This window comes from Oncorhynchus mykiss, chromosome 25, assembly GCF_057628025.1.
Source record: "Oncorhynchus mykiss isolate SJ-2025 chromosome 25, ASM5762802v1, whole genome shotgun sequence".
Taxonomy (NCBI): Eukaryota; Metazoa; Chordata; class Actinopteri; order Salmoniformes; family Salmonidae; genus Oncorhynchus; species Oncorhynchus mykiss.
Genome location: NC_143046.1, coordinates 8310739 through 8336694, shown reverse-complemented (window position 1 = coordinate 8336694; position 25956 = coordinate 8310739). Strand labels below are relative to the sequence as shown.

General features: G+C 42.9%; 1 protein-coding gene across 1 annotated transcript; it reads right to left on the bottom strand.

The window, feature by feature from the left end:
• Window positions 1-3312: 3312 nt before the first annotated feature.
• Window positions 3313-25728, bottom strand: stard15 (StAR-related lipid transfer (START) domain containing 15). The gene is made up of 6 exons (XM_021583241.3): window positions 25449-25728; window positions 13589-13736; window positions 10996-11099; window positions 10223-10340; window positions 7014-7066; window positions 3313-4898 (listed from the first exon to the last, which is right to left on the bottom strand). The coding sequence occupies exons 1-6, from the start codon at window positions 25593-25595 to the stop codon at window positions 4677-4679; spliced, it is 792 nt and encodes a 263-aa protein (XP_021438916.2). The 5' UTR covers window positions 25596-25728; the 3' UTR covers window positions 3313-4676.
• Window positions 25729-25956: the final 228 nt, after the last annotated feature.

Here is a 25956-nt window from a genome sequence, read left to right as displayed (position 1 = left end):
ACCTTGCATTCAGGTCATTTAATTTAATTCAACTTATCCACTTGTTTTAAAAACATTCCCTATTGCCTACAAAATAACAAAAAAACTACACAGTATGTGCAATGTGTAGGCTACATTTTAGTGTGCATTTAGTTAGGTTAGGTTTAGTTAGGGTAGCTTTAGTTAGGTTGGGTTTAGTTAGGGTAGCTTTAGTTAGGTTGGGTTTAGTTAGGTTAGGGTGGGGTGGGGTAGCTTTAGTTAGGTTAGGTTAGGGTAGCTTTAGTTAGGTTAGGTTTAGTTAGGTTAGGGTAGCTTTAGTTAGGTTGGGTTTAGTTAGGGTAGCTTTAGTTAGGTTAGGGTAGCTTTAGCTAGGTTAGGTTTAGTTAGGTTAGGGTAGCTTTAGTTAGGTTAGGTTTAGTTAGGTTAGGGTAGCTTTAGTTAGGTTAGGGTAGCTTTAGTTAGGTTAGGTTTAGTTAGGTTAGGGTAGCTTTAGTTAGGTTAGGTTTAGTTAGGTTAGGGTAGCTTTAGTTAGGTTAGGTTTGTTAGGTTAGGGTAGCTTTAGTTAGGTTAGGGTAGCTTTAGTTAGGTTAGGTTTAGTTAGGTTAGGGTAGCTTTAGTTAGGTTAGGTTTAGTTAGGTTAGGGTAGCTTTAGTTAGGTTAGGTTTAGTTAGGTTAGGGTAGCTTTAGTTAGGTTAGGTTTAGTTAGGTTAGCGTTAGTTAGGTTAGGTTTAGTTAGGTTAGGGTAGCTTTAGTTAGGTTAGGTTTAGTTAGGTTAGGGTAGCTTTAGTTAGGTTAGGTTTAGTTAGGGTAGGGTAGCTTTAGTTAGGTTAGGTTTAGTTAGGTTAGGGTAGCTTTAGTTAGGTTAGGGTAGCTTTAGTTAGGTTAGGTTTAGTTAGGTTAGGGTAGCTTTAGTTAGGTTAGGGTAGATTTAGTTAGGTTAGGGTAGCTTTAGTTAGGTTAGGTTTAGTTAGGTTAGCTTTAGTTAGGGTAGCTTTAGTTAGGTTAGGGTAGCTTTAGTTAGGTTAGGTTTAGTTAGGGTAGGGTAGCTTTAGTTAGGTTAGGTTTAGTTAGGTTAGGGTAGCTTTAGTTAGGTTAGGTTTAGTTAGGGTAGGGTAGCTTTAGTTAGGTTAGGTTTAGTTAGGTTAGGGTAGCTTTAGTTAGGTTAGGTTTAGTTAGGTTAGGATAGCTTTAGTTAGGTTAGGGTAGCTTTAGTTAGGTTAGGTTTAGTTAGGTTAGGATAGCTTTAGTTAGGTTAGGGTAGCTTTAGTTAGGTTAGGTTTAGTTAGGTGCATGGGTGGAAAAGGGTACTATAATGTGGGCTTCAATAGGACTACTGATACAATAGACCAGGTGATGTGGGGTTCAATAGGACTACTGATACAATAGACCATGTGATGTGGGCTTCAATAGGACTACTGATACAATAGACCATGTGATGTGGGCTTCAATAGGACTACTGATACAATAGACCATGTGATGTGGGCTTCAATAGGACTACTGATACAATAGACCATGTGATGTGGGCTTCAATAGGACTACTGATACAATAGACCATGTGATGTGGGCTTCAATAGGACTCCTGATACAATAGACCAGGTGATGTGGGCTTCAATAGGACTACTGATACAATAGACCAGGTGATGTGGGCTTCAATAGGACTCCTGATACAATAGACCAGGTGATGTGGGCTTCAATAGGACTACTGATACAATAGACCATGTGATGTGGGCTTCAATAGGACTACTGATACAATAGACCATGTGATGTGGGCTTCAATAGGACTACTGATACAATAGACCAGGTGATGTGGGCTTCAATAGGACTCCTGATACAATAGACCAGGTGATGTGGGCTTCAATAGGACTCCTGATACAATAGACCATGTGATGTGGGCTTCAATAGGACTACTGATACAATAGACCAGGTGATGTGGGCTTCAATGGGACTACTGATACAATAGACCGTGTGATGTGGGCTTCAATAGGACTACTGATACAATAGACCATGTGATGTGGGCTTCAATAGGACTACTGATACAATAGACCATGTGATGTGGGCTTCAATAGGACTACTGATACAATAGACCATGTGATGTGGGCTTCAATAGGACTACTGATACAATAGACCATGTGATGTGGGCTTCAATAGGACTACTGATTCAATAGACCATGTGATGTGGGCTTCAATAGGACTACTGATACAATAGACCGTGTGATGTGGGCTTCAATAGGACTACTGATACAATAGACCATGTGATGTGGGCTTCAATAGGACTACTGATACAATAGACCGTGTGATGTGGGCTTCAATAGGACTACTGATACAATAGACCATGTGATGTGGGCTTCAATAGGACTACTGATACAATAGACCATGTGATGTGGGCTTCAATAGGACTACTGATACAATAGACCATGTGATGTGGGCTTCAATAGGACTACTGATACAATAGACCATGTGATATGGGCTTCAATAGGACTACTGATACAATAGACCATGTGATGTGGGCTTCAATAGGACTACTGATACAATAGACCATGTGATGTGGGCTTCAATAGGACTACTGATACAATAGACCATGTGATGTGGGCTTCAATAGGACTACTGATACAATAGACCATGTGATGTGGGCTTCAATAGGACTACTGATACAATAGACCATGTGATGTGGGCTTCAATACAACTACTGATACAATAGACCCAAACAACCTGATGAGAGATCAACATTATAAATAGCTACAAAAAAATGTGGATGTTCAGGTGTAATCAAGATGTGGTCCTGGTGTGGTCCCCCCCCCCCCCCCCTCCCCTGCCTGACACACACGTACATTACACATTTTTCACATTAGTTCAAGTTCCAAGGCTATCATGAATCACACACATTGTTATTCAAAAATCAAAGGCAGCTCAGATTATGGATAATAAATGGATGATCTTAGGAGTAACTAACATCACACGCTTTAATTCTCAAAGATCACTCAAAATGAAAGACATTTTATTACGAGACAAAGCAATGAACTTTGAGTTCTACAATCAAAGAGAAGCTTTTGTGTTGTGTGAGAAATCTAGACAACACTGGAGTTTCCTGTCCCTCAAAAACAATCTGACTGATGCGGACAGGAAATGGGACAGGAAGTAGCCTTGGGGAAACAGGAAGTGCCTGAGACAATACAGATTCTGAGGATTGGCCCCCAGCTGCATTTTTAAGTCTGAAAAAAGGATACAGTCACACATAAACGTTCCTTATCGACGGAGAAAAACAAACATTGCAGTTAAAATGGGAACTTGTACTTGGAAATGATGATTAGGAATCAAGAGCAGCAGCCGCGAAGGTCTTAAAATCAGGAGTCAACTTCTCTTTATTTAACGTGTGCGTTGCTATGGAAACATGTCTGAAAATCCTACCAAAAGACCGTTAGAATTGAAGTAAAACTGCATCACTAATAATAACTTTATGCAGAAAGACAAAATGTTTGAAAATTCAGTCAGGACAGGCAAGACCAACGTATAACTGAGGTAATGACCTTTTAACAGCTAAACACGTTTCATGACCTCTATGGTTATAACAAGCTATAACAGATTATAATGATTCCTTTTAAGGGTCAGACAGGAGTTTTTTTTAATTCCCTCGGGCGTTGTTATGCTGCCATCTCTCCTCCCCTGTGACTGTCATTAGGAGTCTCAGTGGGCCATTCACTGTACAAAAGCACACTTGTCTTGGTGCATTATGCTAATTCACTTCCTAACAAACTGACAACATTCCATTGTTCTAACCCAGCGTTTTCCCGAAACTCGGTGCACGTTTTTGTTTTTGCCCTTGCACTACACAGGTGAATCAAATGATCCATGCTTGATGATTAGTTGATTATTTGAATCAGCTGTGTAGTGCTAGGGGCAAAAACCAAAATGTGCACCGAGTTCGTGAAACACTGTTCTAAACGCTCACGGCTTCCAAACACTGGGCGATGAGGAAATGTTATGACCTATTACTGCCACTGGGAGGCACTAGATACCAGGAAATATACTGTAGTAAGTAGGCTGCATGATAGGCTATTTTCTCTATTGGCAATGGCTATGGTATAACACTTCAAATGAAAGCTGAAGTCGAATCAAACATGAATATGAAAAAAACTAAAAAACATGTTAGGGTCTTGAAATATTTAAATATTGTCTTTAAATTAGTTTTGAAATAGACACATTTTTACAGTATTATCATAAATTCGATATTTTACCATTTAATGGAAGGATAGCACCGTGCATACATTGTCTATATTGTTTTCCTATATGAAAATACCCTGTTAAACCCCTCTGATTCAATAAGTTATAGATCAATTACCAACTAAATGCAACAAGACAAAAGTTGCAGATTCAAATTATAGTAAATCATACATGTACATTTACATATTTGTACACACACACACACACACACACACACACACACACACACACTCACACGGAAACACACGCACACACCAAACCCAACACAGAGAGTGTGTCCCAAATCGCACCCTATTTCCTATATAGTTCACTACTTTTGACCAGAGTCTTATGGGCCCTGCACAAATGTAATACACTTCTATTTTTTTATTTTATTATTATTTATTTTTTTTTGACCATTATTTTTTAGGGAATAGGGTGCCATTTTGAAAACACAGCCACACAATTATATACAAACAGTGTCTTCACTCAGAGTTAGCCTAGGTCTCTTCGTCATCGCTGTGATGTTGTGCTTGTTTCTCCTCCGTCAGGCGGCTCTCATCAATGTTCTCCAGTGAGTCGGCTCTCTGTAGTACAAGGTCAGACACGTTGATACACGGTAAGGTGTTCTGCTCGGGATAAATCCAGGGCTTCAGGTTAGGGTTGTGCTTCCTCTTCCACTCTGGATATTTCTGACAGGCCTTGTAGATCTTCTTCATGGCCTAGGGGGAAGGAGCACAAATATTCAGATTCTAAATTAATGTGTTAGTTAAGAGCCTCTCAGATAAGTCTTTTTAAAATTTAACCTTAACTGACTTGCCTAGTTAAATAAAGAACAAATTCTTATTTACAATGACAGCATACCAGGGAACAGTGGGTTAACTGCCTTGTTCAGGGGCAAGAGGACAGATGTTTACCTTGTCAACTCAGGGATTCGATCTAGAAACCTTTCGCTTACTGGCCAAACACTCTAACCACTAGGCTACCTGCTGGTTACTGGTCCAACACTCTAACCACTAGGCTACCTGCTGGTTACTGGCCAAACGCTCTAACCACTAGGCTACCTGCTGGTTACTGGCCCAACTCTCTAACCACTAGGCTGCCTGCTGGTTACTGGTCCAACACTCTAACCACTAGGCTACCTGCTGGTTACTGGCCAAATGCTCTAACCACTAGGCTACCTGCTGGTTACTGGCCAAATGCTCTAACCACTAGGCTACCTGCTGGTTACTGGTCCAACGCTCTAACCACTAGGCTACCTGCTGGTTACTGGCCAAACGCTCTAACCACTAGGCTACCTGCTGGTTACTGGCCAAATGCTCTAACCACTAGGCTACCTGCTGGTTACTGGTCCAACACTCTAACCACTAGGCTGCCTGCTGGTTACTGGTCCAACACTCTAACCACTAGGCTACCTGCTGGTTACTGGCCAAATGCTCTAACCACTAGGCTACCTGCTGGTTACTGGCCAAATGCTCTAACCACTAGGCTACCTGCTGGTTACTGGCCCAATGCTCTAACCACTAGGCTACCTGCTGGTTACTGGTCCAACGCTCTAACCACTAGGCTACCTGCTGGTTACTGGCCAAACGCTCTAACCACTAGGCTACCTGCTGGTTACTGGCCAAATGCTCTAACCACTAGGCTACCTGCTGGTTACTGGCCCAATGCTCTAACCACTAGGCTACCTGCTGGTTACTGGCCCAATGCTCTAACCACTAGGCTACCTGCTGGTTACTGGTCCAATGCTCTAACCACTAGGCTACCTGCTGGTTACTGGCCAAATGCTCTAACCACTAGGCTACCTGCTGGTTACTGGCCCAACACTCTAACCACTAGGCTGCCTGCTGGTTACTGGTCCAACACTCTAACCACTAGGCTACCTGCTGGTTACTGGCCAAATGCTCTAACCACTAGGCTACCTGCTGGTTACTGGCCAAATGCTCTAACCACTAGGCTACCTGCTGGTTACTGGCCCAATGCTCTAACCACTAGGCTACCTGCTGGTTACTGGTCCAACGCTCTAACCACTAGGCTACCTGCTGGTTACTGGCCAAACGCTCTAACCACTAGGCTACCTGCTGGTTACTGGCCAAATGCTCTAACCACTAGGCTACCTGCTGGTTACTGGCCCAATGCTCTAACCACTAGGCTACCTGCTGGTTACTGGCCCAATGCTCTAACCACTAGGCTACCTGCTGGTTACTGGTCCAATGCTCTAACCACTAGGCTACCTGCTGGTTACTGGCCAAATGCTCTAACCACTAGGCTACCTGCTGGTTACTGGCCCAATGCTCTAACCACTAGGCTACCTGCTGGTTACTGGCCCAATGCTCTAACCACTAGGCTACCTGCTGGTTACTGGCCCAATGCTCTAACCACTAGGCTACCTGCTGGTTACTGGCCCAATGCTCTAACCACTAGGCTACCTGCTGGTTACTGGCCCAATGCTCTAACCACTAGGCTACCTGCTGGTTACTGGCCCAATGCTCTAACCACTAGGCTACCTGACGTCTTGCAGCCAAGTTCTGAAGGGTTTTATAAGTAGGCAATAAACAAAATAATAATTAGTTTATAAATAGTTTATAAATGTGTAATAAACACTTAACACCATGGTATTATCTTTCATGGTATTCTTGATAGTGATTTTGGAATCAAAACAAGTCAAAACATCTTTGGGAAGTGCATGAAGTGCACAAACTTCCTGAAACCACTAGATGGAGACAGAGGTATCAAATAATATAGCACACTCTCTCTTCTTCTCGGGTTTCAAGATAGCACATTACCAAGACAGATTGATAATAATAATAATAATAATATTAAAATGATAATATTACCTTTGGTGCTACGAACTGAGAAGCTCTATTCACCACCCACTTGGGAAGGGAACCTGCAGTCCAAAACCAAAAACATGAAACAGGCTTCTGTCCAGACAGTGGCAAGTCAAATTCAAGGACTTTCAAGTACTTTTTCAAGCACTAATACATATTTTCAAGGACTATCCATTTGTGAATTGTTCTTATAATTCAATTGTTTCTAGTTGCCACCCGATGGCAGTATATCGCAAAAACCTCATGAAAATAAAAACATACAAAAACACAAAAAAACACCTAGTATTCATCACTACCTTACAAGTCCTACTCAATAATACGTTATTTTACTACTTATTTACTACATAAGTGGTAAGTCAGTGCTGATGAATGTCGTAATTTGAGTAGTGATGAGCAGAGTTTTGGGACATGTCTACTGGTGAACCAACATTTCTTATTCACATTACTACACAATTCCAGCTGAATGACTGTGTTTTTTATTGGGCAATGAGGGAATCTGCTAATTAATAGCTACGAAAAAAAGCGTCCTAACTTCCGACTGGCCACTTTGTGTGTTTCCGGCGGGAGAAGGGCAGGTGGGCTGTGTGAGGAAAACAGCACATGAACCGCCACCAGAACGGCAGGAGCACGGTTGCCGCTTGATAAAGCGGAATATCGCGGGCGACCTGTCAACGAGGCGATTGGCAAAACAGCTCTGGAGGCTGTTGCAGAGAACAAGTAGAACTGTAGAACTGGCGCTAGCAGGACGGAGCGTCGTGTCTTCCCCCCATCACGTGGCTCTTCAGGGCCGATTCACCAGTGCTCGCAATGTCAAAGTCTGACGCATTTCTTTGCAACATATACGGTGTGGGTTGGTTGGGTCCAGTGATGTAGTGGTAAAAAAATGCTGGGTAAACTATACTGAACAAAAATATAAAACGCAACATGTTGGTCCCATGTTTTCGGCGAATAAACTATAAACTACCAAAATAAAGAAAGTCTCACACTCCATGTATAAACTCCCAGCAATTTAATGGGTTTTTACCAACGTTTCGGCATCACTGTGGCTTCCTCGGGGTCATGTTTTCATGAATTGAAATGTTAAAAAAAAAACTGAAATATTCCATAAACATAAAAGGAATCTAGATTTTCCCGGGATTTTAGTTATCAATGTGACGTTTGACGTCCCCTAACCAGTCTGTTCTGTACCTGCTTGGCTGAGTGGCAGTGTGTGTGGAATGAGCAAGCTCTCCTGGCAACCACAGCGCCAAACGTGAGGAAATACAACTCTGGTTGTCTACCTGGAAATGAATTCGCAAGACCAATATTTTTTTTTAAATAATATTTTTCATAAACATATTTTGATCATTATCTGTTCTCCTCTCATTTTAATTCAAATACTTTTAAAGTACCAACTTGAGAAAATGTCTTATTACAGGACTTGACTCCAGTACTTGAATTTCAGTGCCTTGTGAGAACCCTGATGAAAGTTTAACACCAATACAAAACTATTTCTATTAGGCAGACCTATGAAAAAAATGTGTTTTTCTCTCTTTAATAAAACACACTGCTTGCTTCCTGTTGATATAGTTCCTGCAGGACCCCTGGTTTACAGTATACAGAACAGAAGTGTTGCTATACTGTAGTTCCTGTGCGACCCCTGGTTTACAACATAGTTCCTGCATGACACCTGGTTTACAGTAAGGACAGGACCCCTGGTTTACAGTATACAGAACAGAAGTGTTGATATAGTTCCTGCATGACATCTGGTTGACAGTAAGGACAGTATACAGTAGATATAGTTTATACAATACCTCTGGTTTACAGTAAGGACAGCATACAGTAGATATAGTTCATGCAGGACCCCTGGTTTACAGTAAGGACAGCATACAGTAGATATAGTTCATGCAGGACCTCTGGTTTACAGTAAGGACAGTTTACAGTAGATATAATTAATGCAGGACCCCTGGTTTAGAATAAGGACAGTATACAGTAGATATAGTTCATGCAGGACCCCTGGTTTACAGTAAGGACAGTATACAGTAGATATAGTTCATGCAGGACCTCTGGTTTACAGTAAAGACAGTATACAGTATATATAGTTCACGCAGGACCCCTGGTTTACAGTAAGGACAGTATACAGTAGATATAATTAATGCAGGACCCCTGGTTTACAGTAAAGACAGTATACAGTATATATAGTTCACGCAGGACCCCTGGTTTACAGTAAGGACAGTATACAGTAGATATAATTAATGCAGGACCCCTGGTTTACAGTAAAGACAGTATACAGTATATATAGTTCACGCAGGACCCCTGGTTTACAGTAAGGACAGTATAAAGTAGAAATAGTTCATGTATGACCCCTGATTTACAGTAAGGACAGTATACAGTAGATATAATTAATGCAGGACCCCTGGTTTACAGTAAGGACAGTATAAAGTAGAAATAGTTCATGCATGACCCCTGATTTACAGTAAGGACAGTATACATAACAGAAGTGTGACGATGGTGTGCCAGCTGTTTTCCATGTCATGAATTGGAGGTTTGCAACAAACACACACACACACACACACACACACACACACACACACACACACACACACACACTCTTCACACTCAAGGACAGAAATGAGGCTAGACTGTTGTTAAATGACAACGTGGCACACAGAGTAGTTGTCGACAATGTGGTGATCTGCTGCACACTGCCATTGGGTTTACAAAAGGTGCAAGAGAAGACATACTGTATACTATAGAGAAACGGTCTCTCCACACTTTAATCAGATGCAATGTCAGCATTTAAATGGTTAAACTCTCTGTCAGTAATGGCCTTCTTTAAAACACGGCCGTTAAAAGCACCTTAAATATCTTGGATAGGAAGGATATGCCACAGGTCGTATCATCCACCTAATAGGTTTCAAAAAGTTACTGATGAAGCGTAATCTTGTTGCGTTTGATCTTCGCCGATTCCTCCCTAAGAGCTGTGTCTGTGTACACAGTAGTGTTTCAACAGGACTCTCTCAGTGTGGAGTGAAGCTAGGGGTCTTTCAGCTCACAGGTGTTACGTACACAGACAGACAGAGCAGTCTTCTCATAGCACCCTGTGACAGCGATGCACTGTATCTATGAACTGGTGTGGACCAGCGTAGAGCTGTACCGTCAACACCAAAAAACATGTCATGTTAATCATTTAAAACGTACCGTACTGTATATAACCAGTTAAAAAAAGGTTTTACCTTTGGGATCGACCTGCGTCAGGTAATAGAGAGTGGAGGAGTTTTCTCCGTTGGACTGAATCAGGTATCCTGTCAGCAGAGACACCGCTCTCACATAGTCCTTTTTGGGCGGATATTGCTGAAATAAGACCAATCAAATCAAAGTATTATTCATTAAAGAATTACCATTAAAAAAATAACCAGTCAGCTGTTCATATATGGGACGGCAGGGTAGCCTAGTGGTTAGAGCGTTGGACTAGTAACCGGAAGGTTGCAAGTTCAAATCCCCGAGCTGACATGGTACAAACCTGTCGTTCTGCCCCTGAACAAGGCAGTTAACCCAGTGTTCCTAGGCCGTCATTGAAAATAAGAATTTGTTCTTAACTGATCTTGCCTAGTTAAATAAAGGTAAATAATATTGTGTTTGGAGTTTTTTGTTGTTGTTGTTAAACAACCCAGACTTCACAACAGAGGCATGAAGAGATGTTGACCCCACTTCAACAGTAGACAGGGCCTCTGGCAGGACTTTCTTACTGAGTCTGCCAAACAGCATCTGTCTATTGTACAACATTCACTAGAAGACATGCTCAACTTCAGAGAGGTAAATTCATCTTCGGGTGCTGTAGCACAAAAGTAATCCTACTTGTGTGAAAACGACGACCGGCCACTCGTCCATTGTGACAGCTGGTAAAATAAATACTGTTCTTTTAAATACTTTTGTGAGTGCTGGTTGTCTTTTTCATTGTGCTGTATTTCCGAGCCATCCAAAATTGTGTGTAGATAAAGGTACATACCGGGTGTTTGACAGAGTAGTTGATGATCAGGTAGTCGTTGCCCAGAGGAAGCCACGATCTCATGGTAACAAAGTCCCTGTTCTTCAGGGGGCTCGGGCACTTCCCTACAAAACACAACGACAACATGACTTCAGCGGAAGATGTTTCAATGAGTCCAAATGTCCACATACTGTAGTGTTCCATTGTCAGTGATTCTCAGTGATGAACTGCCTCACAACCCAGTCTATTCAGTCTATTTCTATGCCCGATTAAATTGTGTGGTTGCTGTACCTTTCTTCTGCAACATGTGGTAACAGTAGGGCCTAGTCATAGAAACACCTTTTACGTTGAGTAACATTCTTTAGTCTGCTACCTCTGTTGAATCATACCGGCACATTTTGGGGCGGCAGGGTAGCCTAGTGGTTAGAGCAATGGACTAGTAACCGAAAGGTTGCAAACTGACTCACACTGACTGGCATATTGACTCAGGCTGACTGGCACATGGACTCACCTTGACTCACACTGACCGGCACATTGAATCACCTTGACTCACACTGACTGGCAAATTTACTCAGGCTGACTGGCTCATTGACTCACCTTGACTCACACTGACAGGCACATTGACTCACACTGACCGGCACATTGACTCACCTTGACTCACACTGACCGGCACATGGACTCAAACTGACCGGTACATTGACTCACCTTGACTCACACTGACTGGCATATTGACTCACACTGACCGGCACATTGACTCACCTTGACTCACACTGACCGGCACATTGACTCACCTTGACTCACACTGACCGGCACATTGACTCACTCTGCCTCATGAATATTGATTCAATAGCAGGAGGCTTATCATCAGTAAACAATGTGACACTAACTCACAGGAGTAATATCCTACATCTGACACTAACTCACAGTGTAATATCCTATTTCAGGAGTAATATCCTATTTCTGTCACTAACTCACATGAGTAATATCCTACATCTGACACTAACTCACAGGAGTAATATCCTACGTCTGACACTAACTCACAGGAGTAATATCCTTTATCTGTCACTAACTCACAGTGTAATATCCTATTTCAGGAGTAATATCCCCCATCTGACACTAACTCACAGGAGTCATATCCTATTTCTGACACTAACTCACAGGAGTAATATCCTACGTCTGACACTAACTCACAGGAGTAATATCCTTTATCTGTCACTAACTCACAGTGTAATATCCTATTTCAGGAGTAATATCCCCCATCTGACACTAACTCACAGGAGTAATATCCTATTTCTGACACTAACTCACAGGAGTAATATCCCATTTCAGGAGTAATATCCCCCATCTGACACTAACTCACAGGAGTAATATCCCCCATCTGACACTAACTCACAGGAGTAATATCCCCCATCTGACACTAACTCACAGGAGTAATATCCCCCATCTGACACTAACTCACAGGAGTAATATCCCCCATCTGACACTAACTCACAGGAGTAATATCCTATTTCTGACACTAACTCACAGGAGTAATATCCTATTTCTGACACTAACTCACAGGAGTAATATCCTACGTCTGACACTAACTCACAGGAGTAATATCCCCCATCTGACACTAACTCACAGGAGTAATATCCTATTTCTGACACTAACTCACAGGAGTATTATCCTACATCTGACACTAACTCACAGGAGTAATATCCTACATCTGACACTAACTCACAGGAGTATTATCCTACATCTGACACTAACTCACAGGAGTATTATCCTACATCTGACACTAACTCACAGGAGTATTATCCTACGTCTGACACTAACTCACAGGAGTAATATCCTACATCTGACACTAACTCACAGGAGTAATATCCTACGTCTGACACTAACTCACAGGAGTAATATCTAACGTCTGACACTAACTCACAGGAGTAATATCCTACATCTGACACTAACTCACAGGAGTAATATCCTACATCTGACACTAACTCACAGGAGAAATATCCTACGTCTGACACTAACTCACAGGAGTAATATCCTACATCTGACACTAACTCACAGGAGTAATATCCTACGTCTGACACTAACTCACAGGAGTAATATCTAACGTCTGACACTAACTCACAGGAGTAATATCCTACGTCTGACACTAACTCACAGGAGTAATATCCTATTTCTGACACTAACTCACAGGAGTAATATCCTACGTCTGACACTAACTCACAGGAGTAATATCCTATTTCTGACACTAACTCACAGGAGTAATATCCTACATCTGACACTAACTCACAGGAGAAATATCCTACATCTGACACTAACTCACAGGAGAAATATCCTACATCTGACACTAACTCACAGGAGTAATATCCTACATCTGACACTAACTCACAGGAGTAATATCCTACATCTGACACTAACTCACAGGAGTAATATCCTACGTCTGACACTAACTCACAGGAGTAATATCCTACGTCTGACACTAACTCACAGGAGTATTATCCTACATCTGACACTAACTCACAGGAGTAATATCCTTTATCTGTCACTAACTCACAGGAGAAATATCCTACGTCTGACACTAACTCACAGGAGTAATATCCTACGTCTGACACTAACTCACAGGAGTAATATCCTACGTCTGCGTTGACAGTGAGCCTGCCGATGTCGTGGGTGTCGATCATGTTGCTGTCCCATTTCTTCCGGTAGCTGGTGTCATGAAGGACGTCGTAAAGGGTCTCGGCAGTCACGTCCTTACACACTATCCTCATCTGAAACAATAAGTAAGAGACAACAATTAGTTGAGGAATACAATCAGGTAATAACCTATGCCGATAAACCCCGTTACCACGGTAACAACGTAGAAATGACTAGGTAACGACTTTGTTGCCGCTACAGTTATTACTGTGTAGTCACATAGGACTGGCTTAGCTATGAATAACATGGGTGGAACGGGGACGGACTCCTCTTCTCTGAAACGGCGTTCTCTGGAGCTAGAACTGTCTTTGGTATCAATTAAGTTTAGAACGATGCATTTTTTTTGGAAGAAACAAAAACAAGAGATCTGACACAGAAGCTGTTACTGTCTCTCTTCCAGAAGGATTTGATGTTGACACGTTGTTATGTTGAACGTTGCCCATAGATCAGTCCGTTTATAAAAGCAGGTGAGAAGACAGTACACCACCATAACAATGACAACAACACTTGAAGTTGAGGAAGCTCAATATATTATATTGCTGTAATATCCGTGTGACCACATGGAACCAACGGAATATACCAGAACCTACCTAAATTAATTAATTTACAATATGAGATATATTAGTTGAATTAATAATAAACTATATGAAGTGTTTCCTTGGAGATATTACGTAAGATTACAACCATCTTAATGCGCCCTGTTTCCATTATAGTGTACATCATATTAAACTCCATCCAGTGTAGTGTACATCATATTAAACTCCATCCAGTGTAGTGTACATCATATTAAACTCCATCCAGTGTAGTGTACATCATATTAAACTCCATCCAGTGTAGTGTACATCATATTAAACTCCATCCAGTGTAGTGTACATCATATTCAACTCCATCCAGTGTAGTGTACATCATATTAAACTCCATCCAGTGTAGTGTACATCATATTAAACTCCATCCAGTGTAGTGTACATCATATTAAACTCCATCCAGTGTAGTGTACATCATGTTAAACTCCATCCAGTGTAGTGTACATCATATTAAACTCCATCCAGTGTAGTGTACATCATATTAAACTCCATCCAGTGTAGTGTACATCATATTAAACTCCATCCAGTGTAGTGTACATCATATTAAACTCCATCCAGTGTAGTGTACATCATATTAAACTCCATCCAGTGTAGTCTACATCATGTTAAACTCCATCCAGTGTAGTGTACATCATATTAAACTCCATCCAATGTAGTGTACATCATATTAAACTCCATCCAGTGTAGTGTACATCATATTAAACTCCATCCAGTGTAGTGTACATCATATTAAACTCCATCCAGTGTAGTGTACATCATATTAAACTCCATCCAGTGTAGTGTACATCATATTAAACTCCATCCAGTGTAGTGTACATCATGTTAAACTCCATCCAGTGTAGTGTACATCATATTAAACTCCATCCAGTGTAGTGTACATCATATTAAACTCCATCCAGTGTAGTGTACATCATATTCAACTCCATCCAGTGTAGTGTACATCAGGTTAAACGGTTTACAGTAGACCTAGCTACAAGCCAATCACAGTGTATTATATTACAATGTAAACAAGCAAATAAATGGATTTCCCCCATTTCTCTGATGAATATACCATTCTGCCTGCATCACAGCAGCAGATTGGGAGAGGATCATGGGATAGCTGGGGACCACAGCAGCAGAGTGGGAGAGGATTATGGGATAGCTGGGGGCCACAGCAACGGGGTGGGATGGGATCATGGGATAGTTGGGGGCCACAGCAGCAGATTGGGAGAGGATCATGGGATAGCTGGGGGCCACAGCAGCAGAGTGGGAGAGGATCATGGGATAGCTGGGGGCCACAGCAGCAGAGTGGGAGAGGATCATGGGATAGCTGGGGGCCACAGCAGCAGAGTGGGAGAGGATCTTGGGATAGCTGGGGACCTTCAAGCCTTTCCTTGGAGAGGAAGGAAGGACTAGGAGAGGTGTCGCTGGTCAGAAGTTGAGTGTTTGTATTTAACCATGAGGCTGCAACAGGAGTTTCCCATAACACTTAGTATGGATACTCTCTTCATCAAGCATTATAAGCACATGTATAACACCTTGTTAGCTGCATATAATGGGGGCGGCAGGGTAGCCTAGTGGTTAGAGCATTGGACTAGTAGCCAAAAAAAGTTGCAAGTTCAAATCCCCCAGCTGACAAGGTACAAATCTGTCGTTCTGCCCCTGAACAGGCAGTTAACCCACTGTTCCTAGGCGATCATTGAAAATAAGAATTTGTTCTTACCTGACTTGCCTAGTAAAATAAAATAATGCATTATAATGCACAACTTAGTTTACTTTCCTGGTGCTCTCCATAGCTGTAGTAAATATGTTTATTTAGACTCTTCTGTGATCAATGAGCTTTACTCTAACCAGTTATCTTCAGTGGGAGTGGGGGTGGGGGGATTGGCAATTTGACTTCTGTAACAACAACATGGCAGATCAAATACTGGACTCTTTGTGACTAAAGATTTAGGAAAAGACAGGATTCAAGATGAATGTGGAAACTACCGGACAAAGAGATGATGCATTCAATTCAATTTGACCCATTGTCATAAGGGTGTAAAGTACAGGATAGGAATATTGTAAAGAAGGGTTAGGTGGGTCTAGCCCGGAATAAGCATTCCACTTCCTTCCATTCTAAATCTGACTAACTTTAGTTGATCAGTGTGCAGGGACGACGGTGCTGTATATAGCATGCCAGATGCAACACGATCAGATATTGTGCGTCGTCTGGTCAACGTACCAAACGGCTCCATGTAACTCAATCAGTAGATAGCTGACGGTGAGTTAATAATTCACCATCACACCTCCCCCTCTGTCCAACCCCCCCCGGTCCGGGCCTGGCTTCTAACAGAAGGTTTAGTCACTCCTCATTTCCACTGCCTGGGTTGGCTCCTTTAGGTTAGGTTATGTCCCTCTGAATGGAACGTCGTCAATACCTCGACACGTACGTTCTATTATTCAGGAGAAGTGCATCACTGCCCCGGAAAGATTCATGCAGTATAAAGAGAGAGGTCTATCTAGCCATCATCTCCTGTTATGTTGACGTTTGTGCTGGGTGTCGAAAAATGATTTTCTCATTTTTATCCTTCTAAACAATCCATCATTCCTACCCTGTTTCTTTCTTCTTTCTCCCTCTTTATTTACCCCATCTGGGTTCCCGACGGGGTCAGCTGGAGGTTCTTCAGTAAGGGCTGTTACCCTCTTGGCCTGGCAGCAGGGGGGGGAATCAGGTTTCCTCATTACTAGCTGCTAGCCATTACCACAGTTTTCCACTGTTCATTTTTCAGGATGTCTCCTGGGTGGACGTTACCTCAGAGACCCAGACTGCCTTTCCTTTCTGACAGAGAGAAACCAGAGGTCTACAGAGGCATGGTCAGACCATCTACTATCTTGACTAGAACCCAAACATGTGATCATATTACTCCAGTGCTATCCTCTCTCTACACTGGCTTCCTGTCAAGGCTAGGGCTGATTTCAAGGTTTTACTTCTAACCTACAACACATTCAAATTGACTTGCTCCTACTTATCTCTCCGATTTGGTCCTGTCGTACATACCTACACATACGCTACAATCACAAGACGCAGGTCTCCTTATTGTCCCTAGAATTTCTAAGTAAACAGTAGGAGGCAGGGCTCTCTGCTATAGAACTCCATTTTTATGGAATGGTCTTTATTGAAGACTCATCTCTTCAGTAGGTCCTATGATTGAGTGTAGTCTGGCCCAGGGGTGCGAAGGTGAACGGCAAGGCACTGGAGTGATGAACCACCCTTGCTGTCTCTGCATGGCCAGCTCCCCTCTCTCCACTGGGATTCTCTGCCTCTGACCCTATTACGGGGGCTGAGTAACTGGCTTACTGGTGCTCTTCCATGCCGTCCCTAGGAGGGATGAGTCACTTGAGTGGGTTGAGTCACTGACGCGATCTTCCTGTCCGGTTTTGCACCCCCTCGGGCTTGTGCGGTGGAGGAGATCTTAGAGGGCTATACTCAGCCTTGTCTCAGGGTAGTAAGTTAGTGGTCTGTTGATATCCCTCTAGGAGTGTGGGGGCTGTGCTTTGACAAGGCGGGTGGGTTATATCCTGCCTGGTTAGCCCTATCCGGGGGTATCGTCGGACAGGGCCACAGTGTCCCCCGACCCCCGACCCCCACTGTTGCAGCCTCCAGTATCTATGCTGCAATAGTCTATGTGCTGGGGGGCTAGGGTCAGTCTGTTATATCTGGTATAATTCTCCTGTCTTATCTGGTGTCCTGTGTGAATTTAACTATGCTCTCTCTAATTCTCTCTCTCCCTCCACTCCTGGAGGACCTGAGCCCAGGACGATGCCGCAGGACTACCTGGCCTGATGACTCCTGGCTGTACCCGGTCCACCTGGTCTGGGTGGAACCCTGACCTGTTCACCGGATGTGCTACCTTGTCACGGACTTTCTCTCTCACACTCGCACGCACACACGCACACACACACACACACACACACACACACACACACACACACACACACACACACACACACACATACACACATTCACACACACACCTGCTGTCTTGACCTCTGAATGCTCGGCTATGAAAAGCCAACTGACATTTACTACTGACATACTGACATGTTGCACCCTCAACAATCTGGCCTTAATGGCACAGCCAGAACAGGACTGACCACCCCTCATAGCCTGGTTCCTCTCTAGGTTTCTTCCTAGGTTCTGTCCTTTCGAGGGAGTTTTTCCTAGCCACTGTGCTTCTACATCTGCATTGTTTGCTATTTGGGGTTTTAGGCTGGGTTTCTGTATAGCACTTTGTGACATCTGCTGATGTAAAAAGGGCTTTATAAATACATTTAGTCTTACCTAGGACTATAGTATAGCTGGCTTCTACAGAGGCATGGACAGATCACCGAGTCTTCACAGATAAGTGGGCAGTAGTGTTGTCTAGTGTGTTGAGGGTTCTGTTTCTGAATTACTTGTTTAGACCGTACCTTGTTACAGTATGCATCTACATAGGCTATATTGCTATACTGCTATACTACTACCCTGCTATACGACTATACTGCTATACTACTATACTGCTATACTACTACCCTGCTATACTGCTACCCTGCTATACTACTACCCTGCTATACTACTACACTGCTATACTACTATACTATACTACTACCCTGCTATACTGCTATACTACTACCCTGCTATACTGCTATACTACTACCCTGCTATACTACTATGCTGCTATACTACTACCCTGCTATACTACTACCCTGCTATACTACTATACTGCTATGCTACTACCCTGCTATACTACTATACTGCTATACTACTACCCTGCTATACTGATATACTGCTACCCTGCTATACTACTATACTGCTATACTACTACCCTGCTATACTACTGCCCTGATATACTACTATACTACCACCCTGCAATACTACTATAATGCTATACTGCTATACTTCTATACTACTACCCTGCTATACTGCTATACTACTATACTGCTATACTGCTATATTACTACCCTGTTGTACTGCTATACTACTACCCTGATATACCACTGTACTGCTATACTACTATACTAGTACCATGCTATACTGCTATACTACTATACTGCTATACTGCTATACTACTACCCTGCTATACTGCTATACTGCTATACTGCTATACTACTATACTGCTATACTGCTACACTACTATACTGCTATACTGCTATGCTACTATACTGCTATACTGCTATACTACTAGCCTGCTATACTGCTATACTACTACCCTGCTATATTACTATTCTGCTATACTACTATACTGCTATACTACTATACTGCTATACTTCTACCCTGCTATACTACTACCCTGCTATACTACTGCCCTGATATACTACTATACTGCTATGCTACTATACTGCTATACTACTTCCCTGATATACTACTATACTACCACCCTGCAATACTACTATAATGCTATACTGCTATACTTCTATACTACTACCCTGCTATACTGCTATACTACTATACTGCTATGCTGCTATACTGCTATACTACTACCCTGTTGTACTGCTATACTACTACCCTGATATACCACTGTACTGCTATACTACTATACTGCTATACTACTACCCTGCTATACTACTGCACTGCTATACTACTACCCTGCTAAACTACTATACTGCTATACTACTATGCTGCTATACTACTACCCTGTTAAACTACTACACTGCTATACTACTATACTGCTATACTAATATACTGCTATACTATTATACTGCTATACTACTATACTGCTATACTACTACCCTGCTATACTACTATACTGTTATACTACTGCCCTGCTATACTACTACCCTGCTATACTACTATACTGCTATACTAATATACTGCTATACTACTATACTGCTATACTACTACCCTGCTATTCTACTGCCCTGCTATAGTACTACCCTGCTATACTACTATCCTGCTATACTGCTATACTACTACCTTGCTATACTACTACACTGCTATACTACTACCATGCTATTCTACTGCCCTGCTATAGTACTACCATGCTATACTACTACACTGCTATACTACTACCCTGCTATACTACTACCCTGCTATACAGCTATACTGCTATACTACTACCCTGCTATATTACTACCCTGCTATTCTACTGCCCTGCTATAGTACTACCTTGCTATACTACTACCCTGCTATACTACTACCCTGCTATACTGCTATACTACTACCTTGCTATACTACTATACTGCTATACTAAGACCCTGCTATACTGCTATACTACTATACTGCTATACTACTACCATGTTGTACTGCTATACTACTACCCCGCTGTACTACTATACTGCTATACTACTACCCTGCTATACTGCTATACTACTATACTGCTATACTACTATACTGCTATACTGCTTTACTACTATCCTGCTATACTGCTATACAGCTATACTACTACCCTGCGATACTACTATACTACTACCCTGTTATACTGCTATACTACTACCCTGCTATACTGCTATACTACTACCCTGCTATACTACTACCCTGCTATACTGCTATACTACCACCCTGCTATACTACTATACTGCTATACTACTATACTACTACCCTGCTATACTACTATACTACTACCCTGCTATACTGCTACCCGGCTATACTGCTATACTACTACCCTGCTATACTGCTACCCTGCTATACTACTATACTGCTATACTACTATCCTGCTATACTACTACCCTGCTAGTCTACTACCCTGCTATACTACTATACTTCTACCCTGCTGTACTACTATACTGCTATATTGCTATACTACTATACTACTGCCCCGCTATACTGCTATACTACTACCCTGCTATACTACTACCCTGCTATACTGCTATACTACTACCCTGCAATACTACTATACTACTACCCTGCTATACTACTATACTACTACCCTGCTATACTGCTACCCGGCTATACTGCTATACTACTACCATGCTATACTGCTACCCTGCTATACTGCTATACTTCTACCCTGCTATACTGCTATACTACTATACTACTACCGTGCTATACTGCTATACTACTATACTACTACCCTGCTATACTGCTATACTACTACCCTGCTGTACTGCTATACTACTACCCTGATATACTACTATACTGCTATACTACTATACTACTACCCTGCTATACTACTACCCTGCTATACTGCTATACTACTACCCTGCTATACTACTATACTGCTATACTACTATACTACTACCCTGCTATACTATTACCCTGCTATACTACTATACTACTACCCTGCTATACTGCTACCCTGCTATACTTCTACCCTGCTATACTGCTACCCTGCTATACTGCTATACTACTACCCTGCTATACTGCTACCCTGCTATACTGCTACCCTGTTATACTGCTACCCTGCTAGACAAGGTAGCACGTCCAGTAAACAGGTCAGGGTTCCATAGTCGCAGGCAGAACAGTTGAAACTGGAGCAGCAGCACGGCCAGGTGGACTGGGGACAGCAAGGAGTCATCAGGCCTGATAGTCCTGAGGCATGGTCCCAGGGCTCAGGTCCTCCGAGAGAAGAGAGAGAGAAAAAGAGGGAGCATACTTAAATTCACACAGGACACCGGATAAGACAGGAGAAATACTCCAGATATAACAGACTAGCCCCCCGACACAAACTATTGCAGCATAAATACTGGAGGCCCTGGACAGGGCCAAACAGGAAGGATATAACCCCACCCACTTTGCCAAGGCACAGCCCCCACACCACTAGAGGGATATCTTCAACTACCAATGTACTACTCTGAGAACAGGCAGAGTTTAGCCCATGAAGACCTCCCCCATGACACAAACCCAATACTGCTATACTGCGATACTATACTGCTATACTGCTGTACTACACCTCTACACTATACTGCTGTACTATACTGCTATACTACACTACTCTGCTGCTATACTGTCTTGCCTATGCCGTTCGGCCATCACTCATTCATAGATTTTTATGTACATATTCTTATTAATTCCTTTACACGTGTGTGTATTATGTAGTTGTTGTGAAATTGTTAGATTACTTTTTAGATATTACTGCACGGTCGGAACTAGAAGCACAAGCTTTTCGCTACACTCGCATTAACATCTGCTAACCATGTGTATGTGACCAATAAAATTTGATTTGATACTACACTGCTATACTACTATACCGCTTTAATATACTGCTATACTATACTGTAATACTACTGTACTGCTATACTACTACCTTGCTATACTATTATACTGCTAAAGTACTGTATAATATTACACTGCTATACTACTACCCTACTATACTGCTATACTATGCTATACTATGCTATACTACTACTACTATACCACCGCCCTACTGCTATACTGCTATACTACTACCATGCTATACTGCTACCCTGCTATACTACTATACTGCTATACTACTACCATGCTATACTGCTACCCTGCTATACTGCTATGCTACTACCATGCTATACTACTATACTGCTATACTACTACCATGCTATACTACTGTACTACTATACTGCTATACTACTACCATGCTATACTGCTACCCTGCTATACTGCTATACTACTACCCTATTATACTGCCATACTACTGTACAATATTACACTACTATACTACTACCCTACTACTATACTACTACCCTACTATACTGCTATACTATGCTACTATACCACCACCCTGCTATACTACTATACTGCTATACTACTACCATGCTATACTTCTACCCTGCTATACTCTAGTGCGGAATTAGGAGCCATCTGAATTCCAATCACAAACCTTCCGTGAAATATGAATTCCTCCTCTGGAACGGATGAGGATGTTAGGACATGAGAAGGATATGTTTTGGGAAACCCTATGAATTCTTGGTAAAGGAGAGCAACATTTCACTGCATAATGTTGCTGTGCTAAACGATCATAAATGAGAGGAAGCTCTCCTGCTAATAACTTAGGATTCTCTCTCTCTCTCTCTCTCCATCTCTCTCTCTCTCTCTCCATCTCTCTCTTTCCATCTCTCTCTCTCTCTCTCTCTCTCCCTCTCTCTCTTCTCTCTCTCTATCCCCCTCTATCCATCTCTCTCTCTCCATCTCTCTCTCTCTCTCTCTCTCTCTCCATCTCTCTCTCTCTCTCTCCATCTCTCTCTCTCCATCTCTCTCTCTCTCTCTCTCTCTCTCTCTCTCTCCCTCTCTCTCTTCTCTCTCTCTATCCCCCTCTATCCATCTCTCTCTTGCTTTTTCTCTCTCTCTCTCTCTCCCTCCATCTCTCTCTCGCTTTTACTCTCTCTCTCTCTCCATCTCTCCATCTCTCCATCTCTCTCTTGCTTTTTCTCTCTCTCTCTCTCTCCCTCCATCTCTCCATCTCTCTCTTGCTTTTACTCTCTCTCTCCATCTCTCCATCTCTCTCTCTATCTCTCTCTCTCGCTCTCTTGCTCTCTCTCCCCATCTCTCCCTCTCTCTCTCCATCTCTCTCATCATTATATCATCATAGCCCTATTCACTAAACACCCAATGAGACATGAAACTCAGACTGAATAAACTGCTCTCGTATCAACAAGCATTTGCTGCAAGATGAGAAACCACTGCAGTTATTTATCTAGTGAGTGTTACAGTATAGGAGAGGAGAGAGAGTATTAGAGCAGACACAGCAGTATGGGTAATGTAATGCTCCAGGGGTCTCTAAGGGGGAGGGGGGGGGGACAGAAGTCTAAGGGGGAGGACAGAAGAGAAACACAGCAGTATGGGTAATGTAATGTTCCAGGGGTCTCTAAGGGGGGGGGGGGGGGGGGGGGAACAGAAGTCTAAGGGGGAGGACAGAAGAGAAACACAGCAGTATGGGTAATAGAATGCTCCAGGGGTCTCTAAGGGGGAGGACAGAAGAGAAACACAGCAGTATGGGTAATGTAATGCTCCAGGGGTCTCTAAGGGGGGGGGGGGGGGGGGACAGAAGAGAAACACAGCAGTATGGGTAATAGAATGCTCCAGGGGTCTCTAAGGGGGAGGACAGAAGAGAAACACAGCAGTATGGGTAATGTAATGCTCCAGGGGTCTCTAAGGGGGGGGGGGGGGGGGGGGGGGGTCAGAAGAGAAACACAGCAGTATGGGTAATAGAATGCTCCAGGGGTCTCTAAGGGGGAGGACAGAAGAGAAACACAGCAGTATGGGTAATGTAATGCTCCAGGGGTCTCTAAGGGGGAGGGGGGGGGGGGGGGGGACAGAAGAGAAACACAGCAGTATGGGTAATAGAATGCTCCAGGGGTCTCTAAGGGGGAGGACAGAAGAGAAACATAGCAGTATGGGTAATGTAATGCTCCAGAGGTCTCTAAGGGGGGGGGGGGGGGGGGTCAGAAGAGAAACACAGCAGTATGGGTAATAGAATGCTCCAGGGGTCTCTAAGGGGGAGGACAGAAGAGAAACACAGCAGTATGGGTAATGTAATGCTCCAGGGGTCTCTAAGGGGGGGGGGGGACAGGAGAGAACCACAGCAGTATGGGTAATGTAATGCTCCAGGGGTCTCTAAGGGGGAGGACAGAAGAGAAACACAGCAGTATGGGTAATAGAATGCTCCAGGGGTCTCTAAGGGGGAGGGAGGACAGAAGAGAAACACAGCAGTATGGGTAATAGAATGCTCCAGGGGTCTCTAAGGGGGAGGACAGGAGAGAACCACAGCAGTATGGGTAATAGAATGCTCCAGGGGTCTCTAAGGGGGAGGACAGAAGAGAAACACAGCAGTATGGGTAATAGAATGCTCCAGGGGTCTCTAAGGGGGGGGGGGGGGGCACTAATGTACCACTAATGTGGTTAAGAGACCAGCACATATGGTCTCTAACTCATGGTTGACTATGTTAACAGTCACCAGTGCATTACAAAGCCTAAACCCTGGTGCACTTAATGACCTACCTAATCATTACTGAATGCCATGGTATTCACAGAGGTAAACCTACATCTCAAGTCTAGCTGCTCTAGTCTACTCCGGACACAATATCATGATTAAGGCTGTATACAGTATTAATTGATGATTATATTGATTTAAACATTAGGAAAGGTATCATTATAATTCCACACATTAGATTGGAACCTGTTCAGGTATTATCATATTTGTTGTATCTTAAGAAGCGCTACAGTAGTCGGGTTTCTCTTGGAAATCCCAAGTTCCACACTTCCAGTCTCCTCTCCTCTCCGCAGTGCGGTGCTTTCCCTTTAAGCACAGCACCAGACCTATCAGAAGGATGCTGTAGTAGCGACATACTTGCCTTTAGTTTCTGGATAGTTTTACACTCTTCATCCCTGCACCACACCGTCACGCTTCCCTTGTTGTAGCGCGCTGTCCATCCTTCGTGGTTTTCACATTGTTCCTTGAAAGAGGTAAAGTCTGTATCGTCTGGTATCTGAACGGGCATCTTCCCGTACCCTACTTGTGATGTGGTTCAAATATATCAGTAGGAGATTGGCGACAGACAGAGTGGTAATCCCCTTCTTCCTTTATCTCTGTTAGCTCCCACTGCAATGCTGAGTTTGATGGTGATGGTAGATGTCAGCACAAAGTGCTTTCCAGGGGAAATTCAGTTCAAGTCCCAATAGCAAGTAGAAGCGAATTTAATGGTAGAGCTATGACTAATTGACGAGGACTTTTGTCCGGAGTCCTGTTGATACTGGCACTTACTTTCAGCAGGTGCACCTACGTCGTACTAATGTCCCCTGGCGCTCTCACCCCCTATCGTCGTCGTAGTGGTGGAGCACGGTAAATAGATAGAGGCGTCA